The sequence below is a fragment of the Brassica napus genome, chromosome C6, assembly GCF_020379485.1.
Source record: "Brassica napus cultivar Da-Ae chromosome C6, Da-Ae, whole genome shotgun sequence".
Taxonomy (NCBI): domain Eukaryota; kingdom Viridiplantae; phylum Streptophyta; class Magnoliopsida; order Brassicales; family Brassicaceae; genus Brassica; species Brassica napus.
In genome coordinates this window covers 27,095,114-27,111,011 of record NC_063449.1, presented here as the reverse complement: position 1 = coordinate 27,111,011, position 15,898 = coordinate 27,095,114, and the positions used below count along the sequence as shown (strand labels likewise).

Genomic DNA, 15,898 nt, shown 5'->3' with positions numbered 1-15,898 from the left:
AAATGAATATTGTTTCTTCAGAATTTTTTTAAAAAGAAAACATGTATTTATTCAGTATCTTTATTATTCAATTTTTCTTTTAAGATATATAAAGCTATATCTCTGATGGTGGTGTAACTATAATGTATACGGCGACGTCAACGACTATGGTTGCGGCGAGTTCCAGTCTCCGTTCACTCTTTCGTGATGATCCAAAAGGTCTTTGTGGTGATCTCAGCCTCTCTTCCATTGTGTTCCAAGATGTCTTCGTGGTGATCTCAGCCTCTCTTCGTGCCTTCGGTGGACTGTAAAGAGAAGCCGCCGCTGCATTCGAAATTATATCGCCATTGTTGAACCTTGAAATTAAGTTTTCTTAATTTTCATGTGGTCTTTGTAATTTTAAATATTTCCACTATTTGCCCAAAAACTTTCAGATTTGCAAATAAGTCCTCCTCAGTTAACTTAAAACTTCTAAATTTGCATTTTAGACCCCATTGAATGAAATGAACAAATAAATGTACCAAAAACCTCTATATGCATTTTTAGCAACTATACTCAAAATCATTAAAATTACTAATATCATAATTTGATAAATGTACAAATGAATTGGTGTACATGTATCATTTCGTATATATTGTATACGTGGACAATATAATATATGTGTACACGTTGACGATATTTGACACACTGAATATCTTTCAAGTATTTTTCAAAATGTGATTTTGGGTTTTTAACCATATAATGTGATTTTGTGGTTTTAGTAGAAAAATATGATTGTACGGTACATTGTTTTAGTGATATACAATGCAAATAGAAATATGTACACATGTATGAAAAAAAAACACATATAAACAAGTACACATGCACATATAAATATAAACATGTACACATGCAGATATAAATATGTACACATGTATGCATAAACACATACACTACAAGAAAACATAAGCTTAACGAGGGCGGTTTTCCTCGTGAGTTCGTCGTAAAAGAGGCTTTACGACGAATTAGCGAGGCTCTACGACAAATTAGCGAGGAAACACGTTTGCTCATTACTCATCAGTCGTAACACATATTTTCTCGCCAATTCGTCGTAACTTAGCGAGGAAAATATTTCGTCGTAAAGACGAAGTACATCATTTCGTCGTAAAGACTACGTAAATATTCCACGTAAGGAGGTCACTATATTTCCTCGTAAATACCTCAAAACGAGTTTCTCGTAAACTACACGTAAATACCTCGAAAGTGTTTCCTCGCAAAATACACGTAACTACCACGAAAGTATTTCCTCGTAAAATACTCGTTTATCTTTCCTCGTCATTTCCTCGTAAATGTTTTCTCGTAAAATACTCATTTATTTTTTCTCGTCATTTCCTCGTAAAGTTTCCACGTAAATAGGTCGTACATTAGCTACGAATTTACTTCGTTTTTATTATTTTACAGAATTTAAAAATATAATTAAAAAATAATTAAAATTATTTAATTTATTAATAAAATTATAATTTAAAATAAAAATAAATCAATACGAAAATATTTTATATATAAATAAGTTTTGAATTTATAATACAACAACCGGAAAAAAAGAGAACTACTGGTCGTTCATCGCCTGGTAGAATTCATCACTCCTCCTCGCAACATCCGCCTCGTTATGTGTGTCGGATGACTCGCCTTGAATGGGATGTTGTTGTCGCATGTTCCTCAACATGGACTCCCATTCCGGATTTGTGGCCGCTATAACGTCCAAGAAGCCCTCGACTCCACCCATACGAGATTTTTTCGCGGCCAACTCGTTACGCAGCTCAGTGACTTCATCATCCCGTCGCTGACCATAAGACGATGTCGCTCTCGGAACATCGTTGATGGAACCAATCCCCAACGTCCACCCCTTTTTTTTAGGGACAACCTTAAAAACAAAAAATAAATATTGTTAGTAAAAATTTGAAGTTAAGTTAAATGAATAATAAAAAATTAAAATTTTAGAAAATTTACCTCCTCGTAAATCTTATCCACTTCAAGTGTGGATAAGGTGACGGGTAATCCGTCGGTAGACTGCTGGGTCAGCTGGGTCTGGCGGTCTTCAACCCGAGCAACCACGTCGTTGTAGATTTGCTCGGACTTGCCATCTACAAATACGCCCGTCTTGTTCTTGTGGGTCCTCTCGTAAAGTTCCATAAGAGACGGGAGATGTCCCGTCTCTTTGGCCTAAAAAACATTTAAGAAAGTTAGAATAAAAATATATATATTAAAAAAAATTATTTAATAAAATATTTAATTACCATTTCCAAACGGACACCGGCGTGGAGTTTTTGGCCCGTAGTGTGAAGCATCGGCCCGTTTTCGTGCTCATCGACCGTGTTACGGGAGTTAGAGAAAGACTGGGCGATTCTAATGGAATCAGGAAGACGCCAATAACCGATGAGGCCATCCCACACATCCGTGGTGAGCTCAGCGGGTTTGCCACGATCATACCCCTTCACGATCCAGTCACCCTTCCAGTTGGAGACCGTGTCCAACAAGTGAACTTTCGCCTTCGCGTTAAACTTCTTCCTCACCCTCTCAATGATCCCCAAGGCCCAATTATATTTTTGCTGTTGGAAAAAATAAATTAACAATTAGTTTTTTAGAAAGTATATATATAAATCATGAAAAAATTAAAGTATATATAATTAATTAATAGAAACTTACAGCGTAAATTTTAAACCACGTCTTTCTGACGTAGTGATGCGTCTTACTCCAGTTCAGATGTGCCATGGAGAAGTAACCTTTGATCGTGTCGGTTACGTCCGATGTAAGACATCCGTCAACCCCCCACCTGGAAAATACAAATTTAAAATATAAATTATTTTTTAATGTTATAAACGAATTTTAAACGAATTAAAAAAAATTAATGCAACATACCACAAAGTTCCGTCCGGTCGGTCGGGGTCGATGACTGGTAAACCTTCTCTGCCTGGCAGACGGAGAATGTACTCTACAGTGAACTGCGAGTAAGGAGCACTCGGAGGCACCATCAAATCGGGATGAATATCAGCGGGCATCGGAGGTGCCGTCGGAGGAGGCACCGGAGGAGGCATCGTCGGATGAGCCATCGGGGAAGGCACATGAGGAGCCGATGGTGCACTAGAAGAAGTAGACCCAGAGACTCTCTGAGTGTACTGAGTCTTGGGGACAGTCTCCTGACTCGAAGAACCGGGAGCTCAAGAAGACGGGTCTAAACGAATGTACGTTTGTTGGAAGTAGCTCCGCAAATGCAAAGGGCAGTAGTCGTTGCATAAAGACATGACAATCATGACTCTTCATCCCGGAGAACTTTTGACTCTTTTCAACACATCTAGAGAGATTCGAAACATACCCATCGGGGAACTTCACTTCTGATGCCACCCAGTTGAACAACACCGACTTTTTTTCTGAAGACAATCTGAATATCGTAACGGGAACTTGTCCATTGCTTTTAATATGTAACTCGCTTCTTGAGCAAATATCCGGCAAGTCCAACCTCGATTTTATGTTGTCTTTTCTCTTCCCTGGGACATTCAATATTGTATTCATGATGTTCTCAAAGAAATTCTTCTCTATATGCATCACATCGAGGTTGTGGCGCAGAAGAAGATCCTTCCAATATGGCAACTCCCAAAATATACTCTTCTTGTGCCAGTTGTGATGAACACCGTAAGAATCAGACATATTACGAGGGACATGCCAATTACCACCCCAACGAACTATTTCGTTAGCTCCGTAGTAGTCGATTTGCGCTTCAATTTGTTCTCCAGTTAGATATGGAGGAGGAGTGTCTCTCACAACCCTTTTGTGCCTAAAAAATTCTTGTTTCTTCGGTAAGGATGGCCAATGGGAAGAAATCGATGGTCACAATCAAACCAACTTGTCTTCCTACCATTCTTCAGTTGAAACGCATATGTCGTTCCATTACAATATGGACAAGCTAATCTCCCATGTGTAGTCCATCTAGACAACATCCCATAGGCAGGAAAATCACTTATGGTCCACAAAAGCATCACTCGCATCGTAAAATTCGTCTTCGTTGAACAGTCATACATCCTCACCCCTGTTGACCACAAATCCTTCAACTCTTTTATCAGTGGTTGTAGGAAAACATCCAGGGACCTTTTTGGATGGTTCGTAACAGGTATTAATATGGTCAAGAATAGCAACTCCCGTTGCATGCACATCTCCGGTTGCAGGTTGTATGGTGTAAGAAAGACTGGCCACAATGAATATTGTCTCCCTGACATTCCAAACGGACTAAATCCATATGTGCATAGTCCGAGATACACATTCCGGCTATTGCTAGCGAAATCCGGATGTACTTTGTTGAAATGTTTCCAGGCTCTTGCATTTGATGGATGAGTCATCTCACCATCCGTCTGAGTATGCTCGGCATGCCATCTCATCTTTCCAGCAGTCTACTCTGATTGATACAATCTTTTCAATCTGTCTGTAATTGGTAGGTACCAAATCCTTTGGTACGGTACCCTATTACGTCCCCGTCCTTGTGGCTTGAATCGTGGTTTCTTGCAGAATCGACATTCTTCTAGCTTCTCATCATCTCCCCAATAGATCATGCAGTTGTCGATGCAAACATCTATCATCTCCGAAGGCAACCCAAGACTATAAACCAGTTTCTGAATCTCATAATAAGAATCAGCAGACACATTGTCTTCCGACAAATACTCTTTAAACAAGTCCGCCCATTCGTTCATGCAACTTTCAGGTAGATTGTGATCAATTTTAATATTCATCATTCTAGCAGCTAACGACAATTTAGAGAGACATTCTCTACAACCACTGTAAAGTGATTGATTCGCCGCGTTTAACATTTCGTAAAACGTTTTTGCATCTATATTAGGTTATTCATCTTCAGCATGAGCTACGAATGCATTAGCTACCATATCATGAACCCTATCATAATCTACCATCTCCTCCTGATGGTAACTATGTTCATTATGCAAATGATGATCAACCGGTTCTTTTTCCTGAAAATTGCTATTACTACTACTAGCTTCATTCTGATCATAATTAAAACCTTCTCCATGTTGAAACCAGATATAGTAATTTGGTGTGAAACCTCTATTTATTAAATGCTTCCAAACATTTTCACGGTTTGCCAGTTTCGAATTGTTGCATTTCCGACAAGGACAGAACATCTTACCACTTTCTTGGGCGAGCGGTGTTGAATCTGCTTGATGCATAAATGTCTCCAGGCCCGCAAGGTATTCTTTCGTCACTCTCCCGTTAGCATCTCTATGCATATACATCCACTTCCGCAACTCGTAAATAGTCCCGGAGCCAGCCATTTTTTTTTCTTTCACGTTTTTTGTTGTTGGTGTGTTTAAAATGATGTTCAAACATCCATATTTATAGGAAATTTCGAATCTGGTAGTTGTAATTTTCCTATGAATTTACGACGAAAATTAATTAGGTGGCAAAAAAAACGTGTAACACCTACAAAGTTGGTGGATCCAAAATTTTCTCGCTAAATACACGTAAATTATTTCCTCGTAAATAACACGCGAAGTTTACGTCGACTTTACGACGAAACGCTTTTGTCGTTACTTTACGAGGAAATAACGATGACATTATTTTTCCACGTAAGGTTCTCGTAAAATCGACATAAATTTACGAGGATTGTTTTTCCTCGTTAACTTTCCTCGTTAAGCATGTGTTTTCTTGTAGTGATATAAACATGTACAGATAAATATGTACACATGTATGCATAAACTCATATAAACATATACACATATAAACGTGTACAAATATACACGTACACATATACACATATAAACATGTACACATTATAGAAAGATGGTTGAGATGCTGATCTCTGTTTTCAAATGATGTGTGCTTTGTTAGCCTTGCCTTTAAATGTAATTTTAACTTAGACTTGATATTTTTGTGGATTATGCATTTTTAACTGGAGAATGTGATTTAACCAAAATACGATTTTATGGTTTCACCATTGTACATGCAAATTGTTGTACATGTAAATAGGTCCATTCTGTGTACACAATGTCAATTATGTGTAGATATTTGTTATATTACATTATAAATCATATTTGCATTTTCTAGGGATTGGATTGAACAATCAAAAATTTGGACAATTAAAAGGGATGTATCTGAAAATTTGATAGTTTGGACCAAATTGGTAATAACATAACAAATAAAGGATCAAATGTGAAAATGTGAAAAAAACTCCATTGTTGTCCGAGCTTCACCGTGCGACACCACAGTGGATTCCGACCATCACAACCACCACGACATACTGTCACAGCGCAAAAAGGAGAAAGCTTGGTCGTGTTACTCAAAAAGAAACCAGAGATATAGTTGACAAAAAAGAAACCACAGACATGAAAAGTATAGGAGACAGATATGGGATTCACCTTAGGGATGGTAATGGATTTTAAAAATCTAACGATTGGACGGGAAATCTAGCGGAACTATGTGACTCGTGATTTTTTTTTTTATAAAAAAAACTGATTCATCTAGATTGAGAGAAAAAAACGATAAGAAAGGAATAAAAAAATCTAAGATTTATGCTTTGGAGAAGTGAGAGACAATGAGTATTGTAAAATTAATTTTCTGTTAGAAAAAAGAAAAAACGAGATTAATGGAAGAGTTTCTTAATGAATAAGAAAATTAGGAGAGAGAAGAAGATATGTCCAGTTAGTTAAAAAGTTAAAAAGTGTAACTTTGGTTTGGTTCTTGCTGAGGGCACCAAAGTAAACAACTAAAATAAACTACCCTATTAGTCGAAACTTTCTTTTGATGTAATAAAAACTTAGAAACTGTCGTAGGTGAAAAAAACTCTTCCATTAAGTCACAACCATTTTGTATATCATTTTTATGGTGATAATACCATCAAAAACATAGTACCATTATTGATGAAGGGGGAAGAAAATGATTAAATGTGTACAGAATGAAGTGTAATATCCAAAGTACATCTGAACATCAGTTTTGTTGCGAGTCTAGACTAGTCTAGTATTGCTTCTTCTGCTTACGCTCGCGCTTAGCTGGCGTCCCCCTCCTGTACAAAATCAAATCAGGAATATCATAAAAAAATCTATAAAACAAGAAGAGTAAATAGTAATAACCACACTTACCACGCGCTAACAATATTACTGGGACAGGTCAGAATGGCAACCGTACTAATGACTGCAAGAAAGAGCATGCATACAATAACCAAGTAATTGAGTTGTATAAACTTCTTCTCCATCTCAGGTATATCATCCAGGAAGAAAGTGATGTTCATTTTTTGAGATGATAGTCGAGAAGACCCCATGTCCTTTTGCTTTGTTGCTTGGATTCGTTGTCGCAGAGTTCAAATATATAAACCTCTGAAACGCCTTCTTTCCTCAAAGGAGTTCCCTTTCCAGCTCTCAAATGATCAACAAGAGCATTTAGGAATCTCTGACTGCACTTTGGTGTAGCATAAACCTCACTTGAGTTCGAGGACCAGCTCGGCCAACCCGTCTCCCCCACCACCACCGGAAGGTTCTCGTGACCCATGACTGCCAGAGACCTCACCACCGCGTCCACCATCACATCGAATAGGTTACCATAGCGAACTTGGATGATGGAAGAATCGTCGACGTAGCTGAACGGATCTTCGAAAAAGGCAAACCCCTTGTGAATTGAGGAGTCTATGTTGTATGGGTATAGGTTCACCAAGAAGGAAGATTTAGTTTTCTCCAGAAACTCCAGAATCGGCTTGATGATCACGTCTCCGTTAGGGTTCCGGAAACGCGCCAACGAAGGAGGGAAAGCCGATGGGATGATGCTGAGGAATGAAAACGTCGTAGATACAGAAACCTTGTGGATTCCCAGATGCACAAGAGATCTACGGACGTTTCGGATTGCCCGGAGGAGAAACAGAGGCGGCGGAGCGTCCGGCCAACTCGAGGAAACCACGTCGTCTCCGACGGATATCATGGAGATCTTTGTGCGATTGTGGAAGGGAAGGACATGGAGCTTTACCCACTCGAACGCTTGCAAACGATCTGAAGCCAGCATCGGAACCAGTGGATTGGGAACAGAGAGGAACAGAGATATCTTCGTGGAGGCGAAGGCGCGAATCATCTCCGGGTTGGGATCGACAAGCCTCACCGCCTCGATCTCCATAGAAACGATCTTTGCTACGATTCTTTTTGGAGAAGCTTCGACGGATCCAGAGCTGAAGTCGGGAGTGGAGTAGGTTACTCCGACCTTCGCGGCGGAGATCGTCGGCGGCGCCATCAGTACCACCACCGTTACAGCGATAACAATCAGTAAGAGATCGCACTTGAGAATCTTCATAGCTTGCTTTCTTGGAAGAGTGGAGACGATCCGAAACTGAGAGTGGCGAGGAAGAAGAAGACGAAGTGCGAAATTGAGCGGGATGATTCTGTTACGGTAGTTAGTAATCTGCTGTGATAGAGTGTATAATTCGATAGGGTGTTCTACGGTTTAGAGTTTGGTATTGAACCAACCGAATCAATTAATTTCGGGTTCATTCAATATACATTTATTCGGTTTATGTGTATATATATTTTTTTATTTTTACCGCTCGAGTTAATTGGATTTGACGAATTTTGGTTCATTCTTTTTTTTTTTTTTTTAATTAACCTGGAGGGACTTCCACCCCCAGGGGCCAACCTCTCGGTGCGAGGCGGACCATTTGGTACTATAGGGAATTAGATACCCCAATTGCCTGGCCAGCGCATCGAACCCGCGTGTTCCGTATTGGGGATTTTTATCTCCCCTCGAGACCATCTGGGCCAGCTACGCTGGTTATTTTGGTTCATTCTTTTCCCCACCTTTATTAATTAACTAGTATTGATCCAGTAAGAAAATTGTTAAATAAAACCAAATTTCAGTTATATATACACTGAAAATTACATGTTTAGTCAAAATGTTAACACACTTATTATTGACTAAACACATGAAAAACAGTTTAATTTGTTTATAAAAATTCACATTGATTCATATTAGTTTGAAGTTCGTGAACAAAACTGTTTTATGATTAGTCGCTACAGTAGATCCTGATCCTGTTGATGCGCTTACATTGTTATCAACCAAAGAGGCTCTCATTCTTGCTGACTTATGTTATGCCATTGAAGGCCTTGAAACCTGCAGGTGGAAGTCAATTTTCAGCAAAACTGATATCTTCTATATAATTCTCAACCAAGATATATGAAATCAGATTGCAGTCTTATCACGTTTTAATTGCAAACTATGAGCAGTAATAAGGAACATTAAATAAAACCATGCCTCTGTTATGATAGTTTAATGTCTAGAATCTGCAATGAGCTTTAGCTATTGAACTTAACTCCTTTTTTTGAGAAACTGAACTTAACTCCTTTTAGAGCCAAATCACAGTATAGTCTATCATTCTTCCCAATATCACACTTAAAAAAATCATACTATTCGGCAATATATGAATAAGGAAAGGCTAAATAGATTACAATTTAATTTAAAAATCAACGAAATCGAAAGTTTAAAAGAACCTCATTCCCAAGAGTATTAGAAAAGTACAAATTATAGATTGGTCATTTTCTAGCTTACCAATACCTTATGTACTCATTACAAAAAACACTTTATTTAGTATCTCCATCTGCATATAAAAACCCGTAAACAATTGAAAAATAATTAGTAAATTCTAAAATTAATTTTTTTTTGAAAGAATATTAAATTTATTCAAAAAAAAAAAAAAAACTTTTTTACAACAAGTGTGGCTTTGTTTCAGAGTTTGTGTAAGAGTAAACTGAATTTAGAAAACAACTTAACCCCTCACTAGCTTCTTGTATCAAACCAGACCTCTAAAGCTCTGGAGAACTTTCGACACCCTCCCATTCTCAAAGAAGATATCCAATTTCTTACTCCTTTATCAATGAATTTTAGCAAAAATGCCAATGACTGATGCGTCTCTCCATGTTTTCTACCATTTATTTCTCGCCGTATGGAATGGATAGAGCATTGAAACGCATATCTTAGAAGAAACATGTGAGTGGAGTTCCTTCCAGTTTCTGCCAACATGTTTAGAATGCAGAACCAATCCTCTGTGTAGCGAAATCCCAACAGCTTCCTTGTTAAACCCTTCCAAATCTGCTGAGCATAAGTACAACTGAAAAGAAGGTGTTCTCGAATTTCTAAATGGCCTGAGCACAAGACACAGTGAGCATCCGTTTGTGGGCTCCATTTTCTAAAATTAATTTACTCATTAGCTTGAGAATAGATGATCTTTAGTACTTAAAGTATGATGCTATACTTTTAAACTAAATAACATAAATGATAAGCAATACATCAGACATGACTAAACCATGCAAACTCGATTAAATACTCTAATCTAAATGATATGTGGATGTGAAAGCATAGTTAAGAAATTATATGTACATGCGAGAAAGAGAACGTAACAAATACCTTTGAGATTAATAATTTGATTGTCTAAATTGAATGCCTATTTTTCTTGACATTAAAGAGGATGCAGTAAAGTTGAAGAATAATTTGAGATATCAAACACCTGAAACCAAAAAAAAATATTGATACCAGCTACTATGGAGCATTTTACCAAGAAACTTAAACAATTAACAAATACATGCAGTTAATATACATACCTCTGTTAATTTGTTTGAGAATTTAATCGTTGTTCCCCATGATGGCAGCAACAATTTTTTCATCTTCAACACTTCATGTTTCTCTAGTCCCTATAACTGTACATAAACCAAACTTTTAACAGCAATCTGAAATATTACAATTATAGGGGGAAAAAGTGTAGTACTCTTTATCATATTCAAAGGTGTTTTCAATCTATACCCTGCTATATTTTACAGTACGCTTTAACGATATGATAGTGATACCTTTGATCAAAAGGCATTCTTGTGATTTTACCTCATCTGCCTCTGCTTTTTATTTTCCTCTTCTTCTCTTTCTTGTGGGTCTCTAGCAATTCATATCATTCTGATCAAACATATCCACCCTTTCTAGAACCTTCTTGACCCTAGAACGGATCAGATGAGCCAATATGTTTCTCCGCTGAAGCCTGCGAAACTGCACACAGAGTACGATAGCCTCGCCGGGATCTATGGGTTACTGAGATCGTTTACTCAGAGATGTAACTCTGCACTGGTTCAGGGCATTCAATATGGAAATTAAAAAAAATGAGCATATTTCTGTTATTGAATTAAGGTTTTGAAATCAAAGAAAGTGTTATAAAAGTAATGTAAAAGTTTATCTTTATTCATAACATAGAGGTTCTTTATTACACCGTCATAGATAAATGGAAAGATTACAAATCATAATCTCTTGGTTATGAGCCATCCACAATCTGCTTCCTAACACTCCTTTTGGATGCCATAACCATTTAGAGCTTGTAATGGAAAAATTACAAATCATAATCTCTTGGTTATGAGGCATTCACAATCTGGTTCATAACACTCCCTTTGGATGTCATAACCATTTAGAGCTTGTAATGTGCTTTAATGTTGCCTCATTAAAACCTTATCAGGAAAACCCAATAGGGAAAAAACCATGGTGAAGGAAAAAAAGTACAACACACATTACTCTCCCTGATTTGGACATTACTGAAGGTCTCTTGGACCTCTCCAATTTTCTGCAATCCGTGGGTGATGAAGATCTTGGGCAGAATATGCTTCGTCCTCGAACATGATAGTTGGTTCTTCTTTACCATCGGCCATGCCACAATCTGGTCGAACATATTGAGTCATCGACTTCAAATACACACACACACACAAAATCTTGGATGATGTTGCTGTGATATGCGTGTACCACCCATGTGTAAAACATAACCTGTCTGAAAACAAATCAACAAAACCAAATAACCCCTCTTTGGGCTGGTTAGTATAAAATAAACCAAAATCAAAGGCTTTTTCATCGTCCTTCTTATGGACCAATCAGATCAGTGTCTAAAACAAGAATTTTGTATCGTCCATTTCATGACTAAATGGACTTCTTTATCGTCCACCTTTGGACTGAATGGATCAGTGTCCAAAACAAGTGATCTCACGCCCATGTACTAGATAATGAGTGAGACTGATCCATATTAAATCTCTTGAGTACCCTTTTCTGTATATACTATTTGATGCACAAGGATTTCATTGTTAATGTACTCAAGCTGTAATCCCAAACAAAACTTTGTTTTTCCAAGATCTTTCATCTCAAACTCTTTTTTGAGATATTCAACTGTTTGGAAAATTGTATCCAGAGGTTCCTAGGATATTCAGATCATATACTTTGATGATTATCAATATTGTTCTCGAGTACTTGTTGTACTTTCAGCTCAATACCCTCTAGTATCCAGTGGACCATATAAATATGCAGTCACTACATCAACTTGCTGCAAGTCTAATTTTCTCTCTTATATAGCTAGACTTATGAGAAATCTAAAAGTAGTTGCATCCACCACATGGGAGTATGTCTCATAATCTATTACTGGTCTTTGTGAGAATCCTTGTGCAACATCAGCTTTATATCTCACGATTTCTATTTCTCACAAGACCCATTTATATCCACTGGTTTTAACATCATATGGTGTCTTAATCATATGGCCAAATACGCCTTTCTTCCTTAAACTATTTAACCTCACGTTTCCATTCAATCCAATCTGTTCTACGAGTGCGCACTCTTATATTGACGTGGGTTCATGATCCTCGCTTATATTCATAAATTCAAGTGCTACCTTGTATGCAAATAAATCATCTTATGTCGACATTCCTTATTGGTTCCATTATGTTCCAGACATGATATAATCGATTGAGATTCATTATTTTCAGGACCTTTAATACTTTGCAGCTTGTCCCAAGCTACATTGTTTGGTACCTGTACCTTAGAGTCGGCCGGCTTTGTCTCCATGTTTGGGATGGTTTCCTTAGTAACCTCGGATTTGGATTTTGATTATCATTCTCTGCACCTTTCTTTTGTTTCCGAGGATTCTTATATTTTTGGAACCTATTGGTCTACCACGTTTCATACGTTGTCTAGACTCTGTAGCAACTTGACTGTGCCTCTTCTTGGACATCAAATTCATTGGTGCTTTACAAGTTGGTTTATATATGACTTAGTCATTCTTTTTCGGGTCAGCAAATGTGTCTGGCATTTGATTAGCTAGCTTTGTAAATGTATAATCTTTGGACGTCTATTTCACATTCTTTAGTCCGAGGATCTTGCCAAGACATTGATGGTTGATTCCATTCTATTTTTTTTTTACCATTCTTTTACCAGCTTTATTATTTTTTCTCCTCCTGGTCTTAAAATAATCTGTGTACCTGGCCTCAAATATAATCACCCATAGTTGGTTCAAAGTATTTTATTATTGTGGGAGAATCATATCCAACATATATCCTCATCCTCCTTTTGATGTCCCATCTTAGTTCTCTGTGGTGGAGCAATTAGTACATAGACAGCACATCCAAATGTCTTATGATGGGGTATGTCTAGCTCTTGACCCGTTAATAATTGTGATAGGGGATATCTATGCTCACTAAATGGCCTGATGCGTATTAACTTAAGTGCATGTAAATTTCGTGTGGTCCAAGCTGTGAATGGAAGTTTTGACCTCATAAGTTATGGTCTATTAATCAGCTATTTGCGTTTTAAAAGATTTCGGCCAAGCCGTTCATGGTATGGACATGTATCACAGAATTGTCGACACTTACCCCCATGGACATACCATAATCATTTAAACGCTTGGGACATGTATTCACCAGTATTATCTAGACATATAGTCTTTATTTATGAAAAAGGGGCTCGTAGCCGTTTTACTGGTGATGGCCTAATGAGTTTCCCTTGTGTACATGCTACACACGTGAGATTCTTTGGGATAACTCTTCTTATCTTTTAATGTGTGCCTTTTGAATATCAATTTTCGCATCATGTTTGGACCAGGATGGCCAATCCGGTCGTGCCATAAAGTGTATATTTTCGCAGGCTTTTAGCCTCTATCATACTGATCTATGCATAGTATAGGCCAGTAGAGAATGCAGGTATAGTCTTTAGGACTTATTATGGCCTTGGGGGATTTTATACATATATCTGAAGGAACTCTTTGTTTCCTTCGCCCATTGTTTCAATATGGAAACCATTCATTCTTATATCTTTAAAACTCAATAGGCTGTTCTTGCTCTTAGAGATGGGTGAATATAAGGCATCACTGATTTCTAGATGCATACCCTTAGGCAATAATATATTAGCCTAGCCATAGTCTTCTTTCAGACTGGCGATACCTGCTGTAATACTTATATTGGCGTTTTTAAGTGTACTCATATAGAAAAATCATTCATTCATTTAATCTAAGCAGACAATGTAATAGAAATAAATTCAAGGAGATAAAAATCAGAGAAAGCATACAAGCAAAGCAATCACACAAGTTTGATGTCGAAATCAGATTATCCACTTGATTATTTTAGGCAATCATGGGTCTCATATTCCATAAGATCATCTTGATCATGTTCGAAATTATTTTCACCATCTTTATAGACCAAGTGGGTTTCAGGATTCTTCCCTTTCATACTCTATTTGATAGAGGTCACAAAAATGTTTGAGAGTCCTTCATATCTTAGCCCAATGGTTCCCCATTCCACATCTATGGCACACTGATTTGGTCGAGCTTTGTGGTTTAAAGGATATACCACGGCCACTGCCATAGTGATTCCCACGGACAAATGTGTTATAGTGGCAATGGCCACGTCCTTTCCACCCTCCACGGCCATGGCCGTGTGGTCTATTATTCTGGATGTGGTTACTTTTTTTTTTCTTCTACGACCTTATTGGTATCAGGTAATGGGGTTAATCCAGGAGGTCTCAATTCACTGTTTCTCATCAGTAATCCATTATTTTGCCCAGGTAGCAATAGACTCATCCATGGACTTATAGTCCTGGATTCTGAGATTTCTCTAATCAAATATGGCCTTTGGTAATAACACTGTTCTTTGGTGATCATATCTCGATTTTTAACTCTGTCCAAAGGTCTAGGGGATTCTCTATAGTCAAATACTGATTTTTGAGACTCTTAATAAGATGATGGCTAATAGTTAATATTGTCATGTATCAATCTTCCTCATTGGCATTATTGCCTTCTATAATACATTCACAAAGTCTTTTTGACTTTAGGATAATCTTTGTATCCAATGCCCACCGTAAATAATTATCTCCAAAGAGATTTAGGGCAGCAAAATCCAAGTTGATTTTCGACATCTCAAATCATATATCACTCAATATTTATGTATAATTTTCATGCGGCCTTACTCTTAAAAACAATCAATTCGGATTTCAATCTTGTGAGGACAATGAGACTATCAATCTTAAAGGCATTTAATCAATCAGTCAATTTCTAGCAAGTCTCAACAATACTATTTTTATGTGCTCATAATATTATGGTGTATCAAGACTAGCAAAAACGGATTCAATTAATCATGCAATTAGGGTTTAACAATCAATGGATTTTAGCAAGACTAGTAAAAAGATTTATTAATCACTCAATCAGTTTCAAGGCTGATTTTAGCAATACTAGAATATAGATTTCAAGCATGAACTTCAATGAATCAGTTTCAAGCATGATTGGTATTTAGCATAAACCATGTGTAAATAATTTATCTAGTATCCGAATTTATCAAACCTCAAAAACATATAATCAGATCAATAATTTAATCGAACTTAGCATACAATCTTAAACCTCAAGACATTAGATTTTATCATGAATCTATCAACCTAGCATACAGATTCTCAATTCTCAAAGACATCCAAATCAGATCAATATAACCTATCATACGGATTATTTAGGGTTTCTATTTAAAACATATCAGATTACAAAACTATCAATCCTAGCAGATGATATTAAACCTCAAGAATCATGCAATCAGATCATTCGGATTTTAAACAAGTAAACCTCAATCAATCTATCAACCTATCAGATTATATA

The 15,898-nt window shown here is 37.2% G+C and overlaps 1 protein-coding gene across 2 annotated transcripts; it reads right to left on the bottom strand.

The window, feature by feature from the left end:
• Positions 1-5,746: 5,746 nt before the first annotated feature.
• LOC106407914 (glucan endo-1,3-beta-glucosidase 13-like) lies at positions 5,747-11,256 on the bottom strand. Of its 2 annotated transcripts, XM_013848760.3 has the most exons (4): positions 10,581-11,256; positions 10,387-10,486; positions 7,092-9,580; positions 5,747-7,015 (listed from the first exon to the last, which is right to left on the bottom strand). In XM_013848760.3, exon 3 carries the CDS (start codon positions 8,281-8,283, stop codon positions 7,237-7,239), a length of 1,047 nt encoding a protein of 348 aa, XP_013704214.1. In that variant the 5' UTR covers positions 8,284-9,580; positions 10,387-10,486; positions 10,581-11,256; the 3' UTR covers positions 5,747-7,015; positions 7,092-7,236. The 2 variants fall into 2 exon arrangements, with proteins under 2 accessions (XP_013704214.1, XP_048616836.1); XM_048760879.1 differs by having other exon boundaries at positions 7,092-10,486.
• Between the last annotated feature and the right edge of the window lie 4,642 nt (positions 11,257-15,898).